Source organism: Anopheles stephensi, chromosome 3 (genome assembly GCF_013141755.1).
Source record: "Anopheles stephensi strain Indian chromosome 3, UCI_ANSTEP_V1.0, whole genome shotgun sequence".
In the NCBI taxonomy this organism is placed as follows: Eukaryota; Metazoa; Arthropoda; class Insecta; order Diptera; family Culicidae; genus Anopheles; species Anopheles stephensi.
This window is the reverse complement of record NC_050203.1, coordinates 43,994,970-44,014,315: the sequence shown is the minus strand read 5'-3', so window position 1 is coordinate 44,014,315 and position 19,346 is coordinate 43,994,970. Positions and strand designations below refer to the sequence as shown.

At 40.0% G+C, this 19,346-nt stretch overlaps 3 protein-coding genes across 5 annotated transcripts; 1 reads left to right on the top strand and 2 right to left on the bottom strand.

The window, feature by feature from the left end:
* Window positions 1–466: 466 nt before the first annotated feature.
* Window positions 467–1,326, bottom strand: LOC118511004 (protein G12-like). Of its 2 annotated transcripts, none has more exons than XM_036053519.1 (3): window positions 936–1,326; window positions 692–858; window positions 467–634 (listed from the first exon to the last, which is right to left on the bottom strand). In XM_036053519.1, exons 1-3 carry the CDS (start codon window positions 1,297–1,299, stop codon window positions 506–508), a joined length of 660 nt encoding a protein of 219 aa, XP_035909412.1. In that variant the 5' UTR covers window positions 1,300–1,326; the 3' UTR covers window positions 467–505. The 2 variants fall into 2 exon arrangements, with proteins under 2 accessions (XP_035909412.1, XP_035909414.1); XM_036053521.1 differs by having other exon boundaries at window positions 467–629.
* Window positions 1,327–14,066: 12,740 nt separating this feature from the next.
* On the top strand, window positions 14,067–17,291 carry LOC118511002. 2 transcript variants are annotated; one of them, XM_036053517.1, is made up of 2 exons: window positions 14,067–14,406; window positions 16,866–17,291. In XM_036053517.1, exons 1-2 carry the CDS (start codon window positions 14,318–14,320, stop codon window positions 17,140–17,142), a joined length of 366 nt encoding a protein of 121 aa, XP_035909410.1. In that variant the 5' UTR covers window positions 14,067–14,317; the 3' UTR covers window positions 17,143–17,291. The 2 variants fall into 2 exon arrangements, with proteins under 2 accessions (XP_035909410.1, XP_035909411.1); XM_036053518.1 differs by lacking the exon at window positions 14,067–14,406 and adding an exon at window positions 16,657–16,799.
* On the bottom strand, window positions 17,204–19,309 carry LOC118510996 (probable serine hydrolase). Its single transcript, XM_036053510.1, has 3 exons — window positions 19,110–19,309; window positions 18,953–19,021; window positions 17,204–18,392 (listed from the first exon to the last, which is right to left on the bottom strand). Exons 1-3 carry the CDS (start codon window positions 19,132–19,134, stop codon window positions 17,548–17,550), a joined length of 939 nt encoding a protein of 312 aa, XP_035909403.1. The 5' UTR covers window positions 19,135–19,309; the 3' UTR covers window positions 17,204–17,547.
* Between the last annotated feature and the right edge of the window lie 37 nt (window positions 19,310–19,346).

The window sequence follows — 19,346 nt, the reverse complement described above, 5'->3', positions numbered from 1 at the left end:
ACACTTCTTTCCGTTGCTTTTTACTTGTGGAGCCATTTTTTTGCAAAAAATGTGCAAAATATCCAACAGACTATTGTCGTACTGCAGCAATATCAGCTGGTTCGAAGTACAATCGAACGTTTCTTCCGCGAATCGTAATAATCCCGCTTGCTCATCGTCCACCGGTTTAACATTGCGAATTGAAAACTCTATAGAGGAAAATTGTCCAACTAGAATTCAAACAGCTACGGTAAACGCAAAGAAATGTCATTTTCTCAAAAAGCGCGTACTGCGAAATCGCGTATATCGAGTATGGCGTACAGCGGGGATTTGCTGTATATCATGCTGCAAATCTCGCTTGGAGAAAGATGGTTTGCTACATATAAAAATGCTTTTATCCAAACCGAACAAAAGTGGCATTATTTTAAGTTCACAAAATTCATAACACATTACATAAAGCTGCAAGAATAGTTGTTTTATTACGAACATTACATCTCTCCTCGCCTAGAGAGCGTAGATCAATGTTTCATGTAGCTTCAAATCTCTCTGCAGTTTTCACAGTGTAAAAATATTTCTTCAAATATTGTGCAAAGCTTTCTACGTCCAATCCATAGCTTCTGAGAACTTGCACAAACGATCTTAGCTCCTTGCTGTCCTAAACACGAATAAGAAGAACTGTAAAATAGTTTACAATCATTTGCTCTATTCTTACCTCGTAAAACTGTTTCAGCTCAATATAATTGATTCGATGCAGTTCACTGACCAAAGCCTTGAACGGTGCACTATTCGCTTGCTTGACATCGTATAACCGGTGCCATTCTTGCCAAGGTAGCATAGCAAACAGCTCCTCAACATAAGCCTTCAAGCCACGGTATTTCGCTTAGTGATTAATAAAAAACAAGACACTGTTTTTAATTGCAACCGTAACATGTTGTGTGCATTGGTCTTTCACATACGTTTCTGCGGACGTGATATCATCCGACCGATCAGTGGAGTTTGCCCGATAAAGTTTGCCACCAAATCAACATAGTCGTAGAAAGGAACACCTTCACGAGACAGATAGAGGCCTACATCGCGCATCATCGCCAAACTGAAGAATCCGTGCCACACGGCGGAAAACTCGATGCTCTGCAAGTACTCTAGCATCGACTGAAAATCCTTATCGTTCACATAGTACGCATTGGTAAGCCGTGTAATCTGGGCTAGATCTAGCAAATCGACGAAATCTTCTATATCTCGCGGTAAACTGTTTGAATGAACTGCCAAACCACTTTCCGAAACAGAAACCACCATCAAAGCTAAGAAACTCAACTTCATCATCGTAAAGACAACACTTGTGTGAGAACCACCAACTGCACCACCACAGTCTGCGCACGTGTTCTTGTGTTATATACCTTAGCGTAGCGGCCGGCTGTCGGATCGTCGGATCGTTGTGCAACAGGGAATTGGTAGAACAAATTCTTGCATTCATGAAACGGTCGTTCGATTGGATGATAGAGCCGGTGCACCTAATGCCAGCTTATCTTTGCAGATGAATGCAGAGTTTGTTGAGTGGATGCCATTAAGAGTTTTAAAACAAATTCACTAATTTCAAACTGTACACCGGCACAAGTAACTATGAGCCTCCACCAGTTAAGCGCAAGTAAATAAGAAGCCTTCTTGAAAGAGCCATTTACGAAACACTGCGCACAACCACCAGACAACTACCCCATCTGCTTTCGTACTTTTAATCAATCGAACTATTCTGTTATGTTTCTTTTTTAAGATACTTCTGCTTGCTCCTTGTCGCGTCCTTGTTATCCGTGATAGCCGACATTCTTTCAAAAATAACTGAAAAATTATCGTTCGCTACGGAATTCAATTCCATCGGAATGTTCGCTGACGGTCGCTCAAGGGACATAGATTAAGGGGTGATAGGGATTTAACGAACTTTTTCTTCGACTCGACGACAATCAATAGACCAACCTTTATGTGTTTCTTAGTCCCGGGCAAGACATTTAGCCTCTGACTTCCTTGTTTCTTCTTCTTCTTCGAACCACTTTTTTACAGTCTATTACATCAATAAAATAGCAGGTAATGCTGCCTCTCGCTCTGAGGCAGCATCACGATTGTATGGAAATTTTGATGAAACGCTACACGGCTTGATCGATCGAACAACAACTTTATTCATTTTAAATTTGAAGTAACACACTCGCAGCTTTCCTCACAAACGAACAAAGAATTCAGGCGAAACGCCACCGTTCAAGATCAAGATAAGTTTTAGCAGCTCCCGTGGCCATGAATGTACATGAACTTTCGTCCCGGTTCTCGGTTCAGGTCTCATTTAGTATGTAGATAGTAGTACAACGAAATGCTATTTTCAATTTTCAGATCTTTGTGAAGTTTTTTAAACAATCCCAAGGCGCCCTGCAGTACCCTGTCCTATCGAATCAAAATCAAATGCAAATATCTTTAAATGCGCTTTGGGTTGCGTACTAAAATAGGCCCAAAGCCGCCTTTTACCTGTCGTCACCCAAAAAAAAAAAGGAGGAAACCCCATTTATAACCGTAATCAGCTCTTCAGCACGATAACAGGCTGAAAATCAAGAACGTCACCCCCGGACGGATAGCAGCTCACAAAGCTACGCTAGCTATCGATTCCCCCAAAAGGTTAATCGCATTCTATGATATTTCAATTCAATTTTTCCTCACTGGTTTGCTGATGTTTTGCTGAGGCTCTTCGGATAATGTTCGCATAAATTTTTGCCAGTTGTCATGCAAAATGTCCTTCTTTGTTTTGCCGTTGGTTAACCGTATCGGGGCTAGTTTAGAACAAAATGTGTAAATCTTTTTAAGCTTTTATTTACAACAGAGCAACAAGAGAAAAACAGAGCACAAGAACAAATTTGAAGACCCGCACATTGGTTTTATGTGTCTTATTTGTCCTCACCTGTTGTTGTACCTATTTCATTGAAGCAAACCCCCGATGCTTTTGTTCAAAATTATTATACAATTTAGCTGTATCATATCCTACAAAAAAAAAATTAAAAGCTGTTTTCATTAAGCTGCTTACCGAATGGGAAAATTTTCTATTCATTTTAATCTTGCTGTTTGGTACTACAGCACCCTCCCGAAACGTTGCCCAACTTACGGTTATACGCTAATAACCACCTGGTGCAATCGGTATGCTGACATCTACTGACGCTTGTAAAAATCATTCTCATGCGACGCGGATTACGACGGTACAATATATCCAATCGGGTCCCAAAGCTATATTGATTTTGTATCCAACCTTACACACCAACACAAAACGGTTTGTTTTATTTCGCTTTATCTATCACCTTGCCTTGATAATATTTATTATCCTTTGATGAGCTCATCCTGACGATAAAACCAAGATTTACGACAATGATTCCCTGCAATCATTGGGCCAGTCTTCATTGCACCCATTTTGCCCAGACTGCCTTCTCCTAGCTCAATTCGCTCCACCAGCGTCATAAATAGCTTGCGCGATCAGTGCTCACCTCTGGCTCAGATTACTCTACATATAGCGTCACAGATAGTCAATGTTTAATAGTGCAATCGATTGAATGTTACGGACCATGATACTGTGCTGCAAAATGTTTCTCTTTTGGCTGATGCTACTGTCGCAATTTTGAACCCATGCTGAACGGGTGTTTTATCCTCACGCAAAAAAAATGAAACGCTGCTGATGCAAACTCGGAAGTGTACAATGCTTGTGTGATTACGGTTAAGACCTGAGTACTTGCATCATTATGCATCCACGTTAACCCAACCGTGAATCGAAAAAACCTTAGCGAACACATAATTAGAAAAAAACACATAATAAACTTTCAATAAATGGGTTCCGGAAGGGTATTCTTTTACTTCATTCATGCAAAAGGTCCATTCACAGGGTCTTTTGCTAGCCTTCTCCATGTGTACGATGTAAACCGATCTCATTTCTATTCGCACGCTCCACAATAATCCTACCTTTCTTCTGCATGTCTTAATCCGTCATTGTCTGTAGTAATTAAATTATTATCTTTGAGACTACACTCCTGAATAGAGCTCGTAGAATAGTCTCTACGTACCTCCTTCACCCCGTCATTATGCTGCAGCGCAATCTTTATGCTCTCTCTCTCCTCTCTCTCTCTCTCTCTCTCTATTTTACGTCCAGCGCTCACTACTCGTCCGCTCATAACACGGGGTGCCCTTTAATTGCACCTTACTACTACAAAAAGGGGGGAAACGCTTTTATGACACCGGTCTCCGTGGTTTTCGTTGCGATTCAATTGGAAGCAAATTTCAATCATATCGCAAAAAGTAGCGGAAATTGCAGCACTGCGCATGGAGAAGCAGCACATCAGCTCCTGCACGGCAGCACAGCAGTGCAGCTAATGCACATGATAAAACATAAAAAGGCATAACTTAGTGAAAAACCACCACGCGTGGGACGGACAAGGTCTTTTGACTTTCCACGTAATGAAACATCAATCGCTAGCGACAAATCCGCTTACAATAGTCGAATCACGAGCCTGGTAACCGTGGCGCATCCATGCCACATATCAGCGTGCATGCTCGTTTTGCAAAATGTTGAACAAAATGGTGGTGTGTTGTGCTGTTGCTCCAATGCCGTTGGAAATTTTTAACCCATATTGTAGCTTCTTCTCCAGGTAATAGCTGCTACGGTAGTTAATCGGATAACGTACAGCGTTTCGTTTAGTTTAAGTAATATGTGTTTCATTAAAAAAAATGTGTTTACGATTCTACATTGGTGAGCCCTTGTTGAAATTATTTTCATTATGATTTAAATGCCATTCATACTACATTTTAATCACTCATTCTTAACATTAACAAAAGTTTGTGAAAAAATGAAACGTTCCATCTTTTCGTTGCCTTTCATTCATTAACTGTCCAAGATGGTCGCTGTAGAACGGAACGATTTTACACTAGCCTGAACGGTACATTTATCCGAATGAATCTTTCTCTCACATGCCTCCTCTTTAAATTTGATCCTTAGCTGCTTGGTGCTCTGAGCCCACCACCTTCTACCCTCCAAGGGACGGCGCCTCACTTGACTCCGGGGTTTTCCTTCCATCCTAAGTGTTTAAGTTTCCGTTTTCCGTCCTTCAATCAGTAGGACCGGAAAGCACTTACAATAATTAAACGAGTGTTGATTAAATATCAACCAACGGAAAAATAGCAAACAAAAAGTGAAGACTGCAGCAACCTGCCCTAAAAGGAAGTCAAACTTCCTTAAGGCTAAAAGTTCGTTCTTTGATGGTGGTTTTCCGTCCGGCCAATACTCACACACACACACATAGATGCTGCTTCTGTTCACTTTTGCTTTTTTACGAAAACAAAAACAAGTTTACCCTCTAAATTGCACCGTTTGTAGGCAGCATTGAATCAATTAAGTAATACAGTCCATGGTGCTGTCTGCTAATGGAAAACTTCTGTCAATAGTAAATGGGACATTTAATAAAATCGATGCCGGCTTTATAATATAGTGTTGTACTTCACACTGCAGGACCGGGGTTCAAATCCCATACAGACCGTAAGTAAGGGTGACCATTTTACTACGAGTAAAATTAAGTCACAGAAAGCCAGCAATGGCAGGCCGAAACCTCTCGAGGTTGTAGTGCCAAGGAAGAAGAAGAAGACTATTTCTTATTATTGATTTGGTATGCTCCTCAAACGTTTTAAATTTTAATTGCACCTAAATCTAAGAAACTTTTCTCTACACTACTGCTACTGATAATTCTCGCGAAACCCTTCTTGCTTGAATAATGCTCTTCAGTGTGTGTTAAGTACATCCCCTACCGCACAGATTTTGTGGTCTACATGGTGTGGAAAAGAATGAGCAGAAGCTTAATGAAATTCCGAAACGCTTACCTGGCGTTTGGCGTTTGACCTGACATCCAACATCCAAAACAGACAGCAGGAATGTGCGGCAGCATAGACCGGAAATAAACGAATTTTCTTCCTTTCTTTCGCTGCACCCCGTACGCTCGCATATAATTTGCTAACCAGTTTGTTCCAACACTTGTTCGAAATCCTAAAAATTATTCAAATAAACTCAACCTGCAGCATAATTGCTTGGAAAACATTATGTTACACGGCGCGTGGTTCATGTAACAACTTTTTAGAAAAGTAGGACAACTTTTCTGCCATGATGTTTGCCTGTCACCGTCTACCACACACACACACTCATCATCGCAAGCGTTCATCACAAACTTTCATCAGTATCCGAAGAAGAAGTAATAGGAGGGAAATAAAAACATACAATATTTATTTTTAATATGCCGTGCGTAACGTCCGCACTTAAACGCTGTAGAGTTTTTATAACGGCCGGCAAGTCATGATGTCAAACCAAAAACAAAAAAATTATACTTCCTGTTCTGTTTGCGAAACTGTTCGGGATGCCTGAAATACGAAATTATTGGTGCTGGTATGAAGCAACATAATGTTTAAGATCATAAATTTAGAACTAATTTTGGACAAAACTATATGGACCGGTGATACAACGTTCGATTTCGTAACGCTCTACAATAAACTTTTCAAATTTTTAACTGAGTACGTCCCACTTAGCTCCGACTTAGTAATTCTGACTCTTGGACTTGGACTGAGACTTTCGCACTGTTGGCATTGATCTTCTTGGACTGAACTTCTGGACTTAATTTATCCTGGACTGCACTGCTCAACTCAACTTGTGTCCCCGTGGAGCTTACCCTGTTCATAACGTGGCATAGTTGTAGTAGTGCTTGCATATTGGTTGGGAACGTTATCCTTGCCTATTCATGTCTTCGCTAAATATATTTTTATGGTTGCTACTGACCGGAGCTATCTATAATAAGAATGATTGAACGTATAAGAATGTATGTAAAAGAAACTTTTCATTGTATTTCTACCTTCCATATGAATTTCAAGAAACTGCGAAGAATGGCAGATTCACAGCAAATATAAAGCTACCTGGACCTAGTGCGTTATCATAATGGAAGACATTCTGTTCTCGAAAATATTATATGTAGCAATACGGCCAGAACGTTCTTTACGAATAAAAAACAATTATATGTTTTTGTAGCAAGGCATACAATAAATTGAAGGAATTCAATGAACAACACCACCACAAGGACTTTCACATAAGATAAACATTAATTATGATACTTTTCATTTTCATATAATTTTTTTGCCATTCGGTAAGGTTTTTTTATCGCGTTTTATATACTAAATTTGGCACACAATTGAAAATCGGGTCATTAAAATATTCTTCCAATCCACTTTTTCGAAAACAATTTGCTCACTCCTTTTACCAGAAACTGCAGTTCAGAAAATGTCTCCATTAAGCTAATTGCGACTAAAATTTATCTCACAATGTAATACAATTAGGGACGAGAAACAAAAAACAACCCAACTCACAACGGTCATCAAAACAATGATTTTTTGGATAACATCTAAATGGGAATAGTTTCTTTTAACGATGGCGTTTCCTAAACCCAGGTGGCCAACACATTATGGCCAACGTCTATTGGCTAGCGTTTCGCTTTATATCTTGAATCTTTAGCTCGTTAGAGGAACACACATTATGGCAATATCCGAACAAAAACTTCCCCATTAGAATATACTTTCTTAAGACAAACAAGACGATAACGTGAGATGCAACAGACGACACAGCAACAAACACTAACAAGAATTAGCCTTGAACTCTTGATGCTTGTTGGGAGTTTAATCTTTTGCGGATTATTGTAGGTAATCTTAAGAGCTCAGATGACTGTAATATTTTGTCATATCTTAGCTCCGTGTGTTTTTTTTTTCTTTTTCGACACTTATTGGCTCTGTTTGAGCGAGAGTTATTAGGTGTACGCGATTCGTTTTTCTTGAACATGGACCTTGCATGAGAACTGCTCAATTTATGCTGACCTCCATTTAAATTCGGTAGGTGATTTAGGGTAAACCTGTTCTGGTGTTTATTTTTGTTAGAATGTTGTATCTTTCGAGCACCGTTTTTGTGCTCAGCTCCATTTCGGCTAATCATTTACTATATTCAGAAATCTAATGTAATTCGTAGTTGAACAGTTCTCTTTCGTTTGTTAGATATACCCAACTGTTAATATACTTCATGTTTTTTTTTTTTGCAAACGGAAAATCACTCAATGTTTAACACAAGCGTTTGTTCGTCCAACAAGTTCAACGCATGTTATGCATCTGTTAGCAGTCTTTGGACCACAGCATTAATTAATTAACAGTCACTTTGACATTCTTCGATTTGTTTCCCGTTTAATCCTTTCAATCCTCACCGAACCAGGATACTTTATCGGTGGGAAAACATTTTAAATCTGTTATTGATTGCACCATTGTCGGTGCGGTTACTAACACATCGCGGCACCTGTAATGGTGCACAACATAAATTATCGCTAATTTAGATGACCACTCTATTAATTATTATCGGACTGCTTTTTCTCGCACACGTACACGCCTTTTCCAAAGCGCTGTTTACAATAAATCATGGATGTGGCTCCTCAATAGCATTTCCGATTTTGACGTGCTATATTTGCGTTCTGTAACCGGAACATCTGGCACATATTTTTCACGAGGTAAAACGAGCCAAAGGAAAACAACATTATTGTATTTAAAGTTGTATTTCATTTCTGGTACTACATTGAGTGGTTTCCATTTATGCCCATGTGATGCACATTTTATTATTGCCTCCGATAGAACCCGACAGGTGTTGCCATCCAAGGAAAAAAAACATTGTTCAACTTTGATGACGTTTTTATTCTTATCAAAAAAGTTTTGCTTCATTACAATTACTTTACTTTCTGACCAGGTGCTAGAGCCCCTTTAGCGGACCTGATCTGCTGCAACAATCCTCGATGCCGCAATCGACGGTCTAGCGCCATCTTTTGCCCATTTTTTATTTCGTCCGTTCCGGCGGAAGCATCCACACTATCACTCCATCTCTATTTGAGCTTACCACGCCCGCTATGTCCATGTGGACGGTCCATAAGGACTTTACGGGCTGGGTCGTTCGGTGTCATTTACATGACATGACCTGTCCACCACAATCTGGCGAGTCACATTCGCTGCACGATGCAAGACCGTGGACCGATTGAAGCGTCGGATAAGTAAGTAACTCTAAGTTTACATAAAGTGTGGTGGAGGTGAGGATTTGAGGAGGAGGATCGTCGCGTTGAAAACGGACGATGTCGGCTGGCTGGAATGCTGATACGAAATATTGACTTTCGCACGGTCGATGCAGCGTCACATTGCTTCGCATTGGTCCGGAATGTGGACGGTGTCCGATTCTCTCGTCACACGGTGGTTTTCATTTTTTAAATCGTTTATTTATAGAGACTTTGGATCTTTGAAACCTCATTCGCCTCTCACAATACTGTGCAAATTAACTTTTGACCACAGATAGGTAGAATTTTGCGCGACTTCCAAGGCCCAGTCACCTATCTGTACATCACACCTGCGTATAACAGTGTTTATTAGCAGGGTTACCGTTAGTTATCCCTTGGTTTTGGCGTTCGCCTCGTTAACCTTCAACCCGAGGTTTAGTGCCGCTCGCTCAATCCTTTGACAAACTTCTGCTACATAAGAGAGCCTCAAACCAATCATGTATAAGTCATCGGATGGTCTCCGATGGTCCTCGAAGTTTCCTCCTCCTAGTCACAGATGACCCTCTCCAGCGCCAGATTCAAAAGAAGACAGACAAGCTCAACTCCCTGGCGCAGGCCCTTGGTGGAAGCGAAGGAGTTTCACATGCACCTTCAACGGAGATTCCAAAAAAGCTCATTGTGTCGTATAGTTGAACCCTGGCTATGCTGTCAAATGTGGCTTTAAAAACAATGAAGATATAGTAGAAGTGAAACTACTACTCTGCCATCTTCTCCAAGACTTGTCGCATCGGAATTACTCTTCAAACTATCTATTCGAATAATGGAACCAGCCGGTAGTGTAACAACATGGAAATAATCATGAAGAGAGTATTCAACACCTAATTTTTCCGGATTTACTGTACTCTAACCAATCTCCTTTCTTGTATACAAATAATACAAATATCACAATATGCCAGTCAGTACATTTTATTTCAATCACACAAATAATCTAATTGTACAAACGCATTGTTCAATAAGGCATCGTAAGAACCTCCTGAAATCTTAGCAAATCAGAATAATATTCTTTCATGGACCCACATCTAACATTATCTTTCAGAATAAGTCAATGTCGTAGCTTCATAGCTGTAGTGGCGTTGGCTTATTACACCAATAGCCCACCATGGTCAGTGGCGGCTCAAGTCCCAAGGAGTCCTTAAGCAGAATGAAATTTCAAAGAACAATCGGACCGCCTGGACATGAGTTGTAATCTCGTGCAGGAATGTATCCCATACCTGTAATACTAAAAAACACGAGGCGTGTATGCAAATGTATGTAGTGTTGACAGCCGTGCCATTTTGTTGAAAAAGATGAAAGGCACTCTTCTTCGATCTCTGCTTTAACTGATAAGTTTTAAAATCTTTAAAAAAAAATCACTCGTTTACTGGAACTGCTCCAGGATTTGTGCTTTATATTGAGTACAGTTTTGGTGCAATTTAAAACATTTTCACTTTACGTATAGTAACAAAATCATAAATTACGTTAACTCGTTCTAAAGCATGTTCAGGATGTATCAAATAAAGCGGCTTTTATAGCTTTCTTGGAAGAGGTAGAACAAGAATTTATTTACGCATAAATATCAGTTATGATGCTTTTTATCTGTCGCAACCAACAGCGCGCCAACGGGGAAGCAGCACTGGCAGCAACAGCACCAGCAGCAGATAAATTTACCGCGAAGCCCCAATTCTAATCCAGGATTGTCACATGTGTGTGCATATTTGCACAGAATAAAATCTGCACGTGTTAGCAGGGAATATACCAGAAGCGAACGCGAAACAAGGGTTCTTTCCGTACCATTAAAAATTGAGCTACGTGTATGTAGTATTGGTTGAATGTGTATTTCGAGTGTTTCCATCTGCTGTTTCAGGCAAACAAGTTGTTTGCTTTTATAGAATCTTTCTCTTCAACATATTTCTGTAGGGATTAATGTGGGATAAACAATTTAGCAACTTGAGTCCTTCAGTGTTTATCATACTTACTACTTAAATTTTACATAGTATATATACTATTTAGGTTCAAATCAGAAAATTTTCTTATGCACGCTATCGTTTATCATAGTGTTAAGTAAAGTATGTTACAACCCTGTAAGAACATTCTTCTTTATTTTTGGCACTTTTATCGCACTGTCCTCGTACATTCCGACGATCGTTGGTAGTTTTTTTGAGCCACTGTACCAATCATCAATCTTGTGACTTTTGCTGCAAATCGCTTTCTAACCTGTTCCCCGACTGTGCGCCCCAGCTGGTCGATTATGAGACGGTTGAAACTTCGCCATTACCAACCATCCCGAATCCATCCCAATATGTGTCGCACACCCTACGCAGAGAGTGGTCAATCGCACCATGTATACACATCCACATTTTTCTTCCAATGGTAACCGTCGTACGTGTGACAAAGTTTTCCGTCTGACGAAAAAAAAAATCGTTTCTTGACAGGCGACTCGCCAACCTATTCCTGTTTCACGATGCCGAACAAGTGAAGCGAAGATTGCTGTTTAATGCTGGCTCATAATGATGATGACAGCAACGATAACATTTATGTCGTTTGCAGCGTAGCGGAGTGCCTGATCACATATGGTCAAATGTAGATTCGATAGGATTTTATGTGATGTTTTGCTTTTCTGGGGGGAAATTCTTTTGATGCTGCGAATGGTTTTTGGAGCCATGCTGAAATGTCCTCGCAGGATAGCTTTGTCGCCCAGGATTACCTTAAAAAGGTGAATAAAGCCGTGCGCGAGCCAGCGGGTGAAGATTTCGAGTGTGATAAAACGAAACTTAAGGTACTGCTTCAATATCATTCTACTTTCGCAGCTTTTTGTCTAAGCCTCGTCATTCCATGTGTACGAAGCACACCTGCACGTTTGTGGTGCCGTCTTGCTTGTCTCAAACATGGCTAAGAATAAAAACAGAAAACTTTCCCTATTAGTGAAGGAAGCTAAAACCGAAAATAGAATGCGAGAATAGCAACGGCAAATGACAAATACACTCGGACGAAAGTTTGCCAAATAGAAAGTTAAATTACTTTATGTGCCCCATTACATGTCGACATACGAATGGCCAACGTGGTGCTCCTCGTGGCGTGTAGGTACACGGGAGTATCATTCGATTTGAAAACAATATTGAGCAAGGATCATAAGCGGAGTTAAATGGCAATGGGATAATCGCTTGAAAAGGAAAATGGTACAATATTATATTTTGTTACGAATTTCAAAGGAATGTTAAAAGTTACGTTAGTAAAACTCCAGCGTGATATCTAGCACAACCACGGTTTATTACAATTGCTCTTGTCTTACGACGTTTCGGAACGTTTCGGTGAGATAATAAGGCTTATTAAAGATTTTGAAAACTATCTCAATCGTACTATTTTCCAACAGTTGTGATTGAAATTTTGGTTCTTTAAACGAAGCACAAAGTTTTAGTAGTGACCGCAAATCGTATGGGTATTTCAACATATGAAGAAATACTGTACCACGGATTCGATACCTGCACAATTTCTTCTTACCCAAATTACCCGATTTTTGTAGCAAACAGCAAAACAAATTGTTCTAGGCACTGTATAGGGTTTATCTTTGTAGCATTTTAAAATTATCTTAATTTAAATAAAAAATGTTAAAAGCACCCTTTTTATGACATCAGTAGACCAGTAGCTAAAATAGAGATATTCTTGCAATACCCATAGATCAATTTTGAACTTATATCGTATATTGTTTTATGCTGGTCTTTTTAAAAGGGCCAAACCCTTACTTGGAACATTGCGATTATAGTTACGGTAGCACAGCTGGTTTCCACAAACCAGGGATCGAATCCCGTCCAGACCTGGCTATCATGATACGGATAAACGGAGGTAAAGGAAGCTAATAAACGCGTACCACCATTTGATGTTTTAGATCCGGAAAAACAATGTATAAGAAGAGGGTGGCCCATATTGAAAAATAAAAAATAAAAAGTTTTAAAAAAATCTCTATTTCCCTTGTTCGACAAACACGATGAGTCCCAGTAGCTATATCACTTTTAATCCTAACTCTACTCTTCTATTAACTCAACAAACTTTTTCTGTTGTTTGAACAATGTTCAGCTGTAAAGAGAACATTCTAAAAATATGACATACAATAAAAAATAATACGTATGTAATGAAATTAATTCAATTACTTTGTTCAACAATCAAATCACAACAAGTTTCCTCTGGTTCTATACCATATTTATTCCTCTAGCCTCTAATTAATCAATTTCAAACCATCGGGGCATTGTACAATACTGTTTAAAAATAATTCCTAATTCCTATTGAATTGAACTAATACTGCTGCACACGTACATGTTTCAAATGTTGCAACCACAGCACCAGCCCAACCCGCCCTCGATGCATTTGAATGCAAAACTGATACGCTAATCGTGCGTACCAAATCAAACAGCGGGGACATTGTACTTGCAAGTGCCATGAGCTGTTGGTTTTATGTGTTCGATGGTGATATACAAAAATCGTTGACACACTCACACCGCCAAACAAATGCTACATTTTACATAATTATTTTAAACTTGACGGTAAGTTAAAGTGTTTCCTCTAAAAATAGTGTGCTTTCGGTTGTGAACAGTGCACCACACTAAAACATCATCCAGATGCAGTCGCTTTAAAGCTGTTTCTCACTTTATTTGAAATTTTATGAATTTATGTGCAATTTAATTAAAAAATACACTGTTTTTACACAATTTAAAAATACACGAAAGTACGAACTACGAAGGTATGCTGCAAGCGAGAATCCGCCTAACTCGAGCCAAACGAACAAACTCTTTGATTGTAAAAAGTTTCTGTACGCTTGGCTTAAGTTATCCGAAATCTGTTCTCATAAAACCAAACATTGCAATTCACTTCCAGACATCGTCCCTACACATCGTCCTCGCTTCAAAGTCTCTTCAAAAAGACACCGTTACAACACGCACTAATTGCTTGACACTAAAATGTCCACGTGACCGATCCATCGATCAAGTTTCCGTAACACAGCACTAACTGCCACTGCGCTGCTGCCAGAGCTTCTCGATAGGAACAACGGGCGAACGATTACTCGTGTAACGTTTGCCGCGTTACTCTCCAATTTGCTAACCGCGGACGAATGAAACTGGGTGTACGGTATTTTTTTTAATTTATACAAATGCGCTTAACACCATTATCAGCAGCAGTTCGGGAAATATTGGAAACAGCTACCAATGCCACCAGTCGACAAAACCAAAAGAATCCAACAAAACCAACAGAAACCGCTCCAATACACCTCCGCACACTGGGGCCGCAGCCAATGGTAAGACTACAAGGGGAACACGACAATACACAACTTACGTCTGTGTTGATTGAAGGCAAAAGAAAACACTACAAAAAACGTGGTTTTCCAAACGACATGATATACATTCTGCTGCCGTTCAACCCTGGCAACATTGGGCCTCCTCAATCTTGCTACAACCAATCCACTTTTGTCCACACAGAAGACGATCATGCCATGGCGATGATGGTGATGATGATGATGATGTGGTGATCAAAGAACGTCTCACACGCACCACCATGCGCTTTCTAGACGAGAAAACACTTGCTTGGGTGACGTGTATAAAAAGCGAAACCTACGACTAGTATTTGACTACATCTGGGTTGCCCCGGGAGCCAGGTAACCGGGTGCCGCTACGGGGGCACGACGGTAGTTTCAGCCCGTGGGTTACTGACGTCGGATGTGGCGTTGTTTACCTTCTATGGTTTTAGTTTGCTTAGAGTCCGTCGATCCTCGCCGTGCTCATTCTAGAACAAAATGTACTCTCATATGTTTGGCCTGATAATTGTATCAAACGATTCGTTTTAGCCTGGTGGAATTTAAAGTATTCATGCCCTATCTATCTATCGTAAACCGGTGTTACAGCTCCGTTCAACGTTCTGAGGAGCTTTTTCCAGATATTTTTTTTTTAACTTACAGATTTGAAATTCACAAGCATCGGCTCCAAACCACCGCGAAAAAACCAAATCTGTAACATAAATCTGTTATTTATTCTTCTTCGTTGGTCCTACAACCTCGAAAGCTAATCAGTCCTGCGGACAGAAAGGAGGTTTGGATAAGATTTTACATACGATCCTGCCGTGTGAAGCGCAGTTCCGTTATCGCCTTTTACTATGTACCTGTAAATAGTCATCTATTGGATGAAAGGTCATCATAAGATTCATAAGCTTCTTCTTATATTTAGGCCTAACTAAGCTGATTGATACTGCATAGTTGGATAGTCAGTCCTCACTATGGGGGAACGACCCAGATGAGATTTGAAACCCGGTCCTTCCGTGAAAATGACGGCGCCGCTGTCGCTTCAACCACCGGGTCACCCCAATTTCTATTATATAAGCTACGCTTACTACATATTTTCCATAACAATTTAAAATCATAAAACAAATATTTGCTTTTGCTTCATGATTAGACCAAATATGGTCTCTTATCTGCATCTATGAAATACATTTTACACACTCAAATATATATGGTTTTATCGGGTTGCTTAAATATTTTCCTCGGATGAGTATATTCAGTAAAGTCTGTACACATTAAAAAAGATGATACTAAGTTCATCAAATTTCCATTTTTTTTAGTTCGATTCATGACGTTATCGTTATTTTAAACAACACATAAATCCGTGATGAGTCAGATTTTCATAAGAATTATAACCAAGCTCAAGATTTCTCAGATCCAACATTTAACGATCATGATCCTGATTAGTACCTGTATTACACGATCATGGTTAGTACCTGTATTTCTAGTACAGTATGCATTTACTAAACCATCGCTGGTTCAAACATTATATTATCTATTTATTGCACATGAAGGTATAACGTATAAAAAGGTTTTGGTTTGCTCAAGAAGCACCTGAACAAATATGTTTTACCATAAATTTGAACTTAATTTGAAATCGCTTCGCGATCTGAACCTAATTCATATACATGAAGTTTTGAACGACTTCGGCAGTGTTTTCAACTATCTGAATATCTTCTTTTCCTATTCTTTGGGTCAAAAACTTTAAGAAAACTTAGCTTCCGTGTGGCAGCATAGTCATCAGTTCTTTCTAAGCGGAGACGGTCCGAATAGGATTTGATATCCGGTCCCGTTTGTAAAAATCTTTGCCACTGCTGCATTGCTGCTGGGCCGCTCCAAATATGTACATCCCCTCTGCTTAAATGACTGTTTGTCATTTAATCATTTCATATTGTTAGTATAATCGCTGGTGGTGCCACCACCATTTTGGGCTTCGACTCGTTAACATCCAAGTCGTGTTTTTTCTGCTTGTTCGATCTTTTGGTTCTTGTCTATAAAACAACTGGAAGGATCCAAATTTAGTTGAAAATATACTTAATCAAATAAAGTTTGCATAACGTCCTATTACATAAAACACGTGCCACACGTTGAACAACGCATAGAGAAAATGTTCCGCTTCTTGCCAGCAAAACGCAAACAAACCCAAACACTTCCAACCAGTGTGTTGCTATTGCCATGGCAACTGTTTCTACAGTCAACACGACAACATTTGGTGCCATTTTGTTAAATCTAAAAAAGTCATTTGCCCGCATAGAGAGATTTCACCTTACAACTATGGTGCAAGATTTAGATTTTATTAGCGATATTAATGATAAATATGCCGGGTTGGAGCTAGAACTGGAAGAGATGCTTGAAGCAGTGTAAGCTACGCCATACAAACAAAGAATGTAATGTGATATTTCACTTTTTAAAATGTATCTTTTAAGTGTGGAAAGAGAACGTGCGCTTGATCCTGCTGAAGTGCAAATCAGCAATAGGAGCAACTCTAAGAAATCAGAATCTGCAAATTTCTCCTTGGAAAGAGCTGAACGACGAAACTATGAGTTGCTGAAATCGTTGGAAATTTCCAAAGCCAGGCTGCGATCCCGTGCAACATTCAGTCCGCTGGAAGCCATTCTTCAAAAGGCCATTGGAAGCTATCTGAAGGAAACATCCCTGGTTCCATGCAGCACTAAGAAACTTTACGGTCCCACCTATGTTTAAGAGGATTAATACAATCATTGCTAGTAAACAAACCACAATAAAGCATGGACAATGCAGTTAATTAGTCATAATGTAACTTATGTTTTATTTGCTGCCCTATATGTTTCTAAAACATTTTGTTCATAAGCATCGTTTTTTTTTCTTTCACCCTCTACATCATAAAATCACCCATAGTATAACAGCTGAACACGCTTAAATTAATGGATCGTTAACAGAGACTGTGGTCTTTGTGCCTGGGAATGAAGCAGAATTACTAAACTATCGATGAGTATGTTGAAGACATCGTTCAGAACGATTCACAAATTCTATTCCTTGAGTGTTTGCAAAGCGGAGATATTTCGTGTACGTGTGTTGTTTGCTGTATATTAATTTTACCCTAGTACATCCACCACTTTCTATGGTTAGTTATTCCAACAGAAATTCGCTAATTTGCTTCGAAACCCGGTCCGGCGTTACTAGGTGTAAATGATGCGACCCGGGAATCTCGTGATAAACTACTTTGGACGCCGTTCGCTTCAACACATCCATCACGTTCTTGTACACTTCAGGATTATCAAACTTCATACCGGGATCGGCCCGTATATTTAATACCTTACATTTGATACGCTCTGCGTATGCTAGAACCTGCTCCATAGAAAACATACCCAACAAGGCCACCTTCAGTCTAAGGTCCCGAGCAAAGTGGTACCCTTCCTTATTAAAATGTGCCGGCGCCAAGGCCATACCTCGCCGCATCAGCACTTCGACAGAATCATAGTCTACGGAACCATCGTAAGCGGCTAGCACTAGATCGATCATTTCTTCGTACCCGTAGCAGGGCATTTTCGATTCCGGTAACGTCTCGTAATGTAGGAACTTGTCAATACAGTCGCCTGTGCTAGCAGCCGTTTTATGATGATCTCGCACCGTTGGCCCGGCAATATCGATACTTATGAATCGTTCCACTTCGTCCGGGAAACTAGCAGCGTACATGAAGCTCAGCGCACCGCCTAACGAATGGCCCAGTAGAGTCAGTTTTGTCCATCCAAAGTATTTGACTATGCGTCGGATGAGTGTGATGCCATCCCAGAAGATGAAATAGTGCATCCCTTTAGGGTAATGGGTAGATTTGCCGTGCCCTGGTAGATCTATGGCCAATATCGGTATCTCTGGCGGCAGCAGAGGACAAAGCCGATCAAACGTGCCAGCATTATCCTGCCAACCGTGCAGTGCTAGTACTGGTTGTTTTACTCGGGAACCCCACCATTTACCTGTAATGCAAGAAAGTAAAGAAATTATGTTCAATGTGTACCCTATCGCAAACACCAAATAATTTTTTAAAACATGGTGAGATATTTGAGGCATTTTAAAAATAAAAATAAGGAGCCTGTTTGCTTGCAATGCGGAAACCTCATACATTAAATAATGAGATAATTTAACCTGCATGCTGAACTCTGTTGTGCTTGTTTGTTAACGCAAGCGTCAGCAGTTAATTTAACATTGAATTAGAATTAGATCATTTGTTTTGCAAATTTGGTACCAAGCAACCTAGTAGTGCTGTAATCCATTGTCGCTTCTGCCAGCTCTAGGAATGTGTGGCCTACGAGCATCGTATCAACCGTATTATATTGGAGCTTAGCTTATCATAGTAAATCAGCTTGCAGGCAAGCGCTACACGCCAATGGCACCGCTACACCATTCGTCGTAAGCGTGACGAAACTATGGAACAATTACGTCAAGTATGAGCACGCATATCGCACAAAAACTTCAATCTTGGGATTAGATCCCGCATTCTTTCGCTCACTTGCTCTTTCACACTCTTAACCCTTACCTGCAACAACACCCCATGGAACGGGAATTTCGATTTCCTCTACATTGCGCACCGTCGGACCATTGGTACCTAAAATGTGGTAACATGAACGTAAACCTTTCTTACTATTGTTGCTAGGTCGTAAAACTCTAATTGTGTACGGTCGCTTCTTGCTTACCATTCGACGTTGTTGGCTCACTCATTATGTTGGAGTAATGTATTTCTCAAATTAATATGCAATAAATTAAAGGGATGCACGAATCTGGTCCGCTTTTTGTCCAATCAGTGTGAGCACTTCGTTGGAGCGGACAGCACAGTTGTGCGTGTACACAATACTCACTCAGCTGATGGATGACAAGCCTCAGCGTTTGCGAATTTCTTTTTTACTTGCTTTTGTTTGTGCTACCAAGGTTCC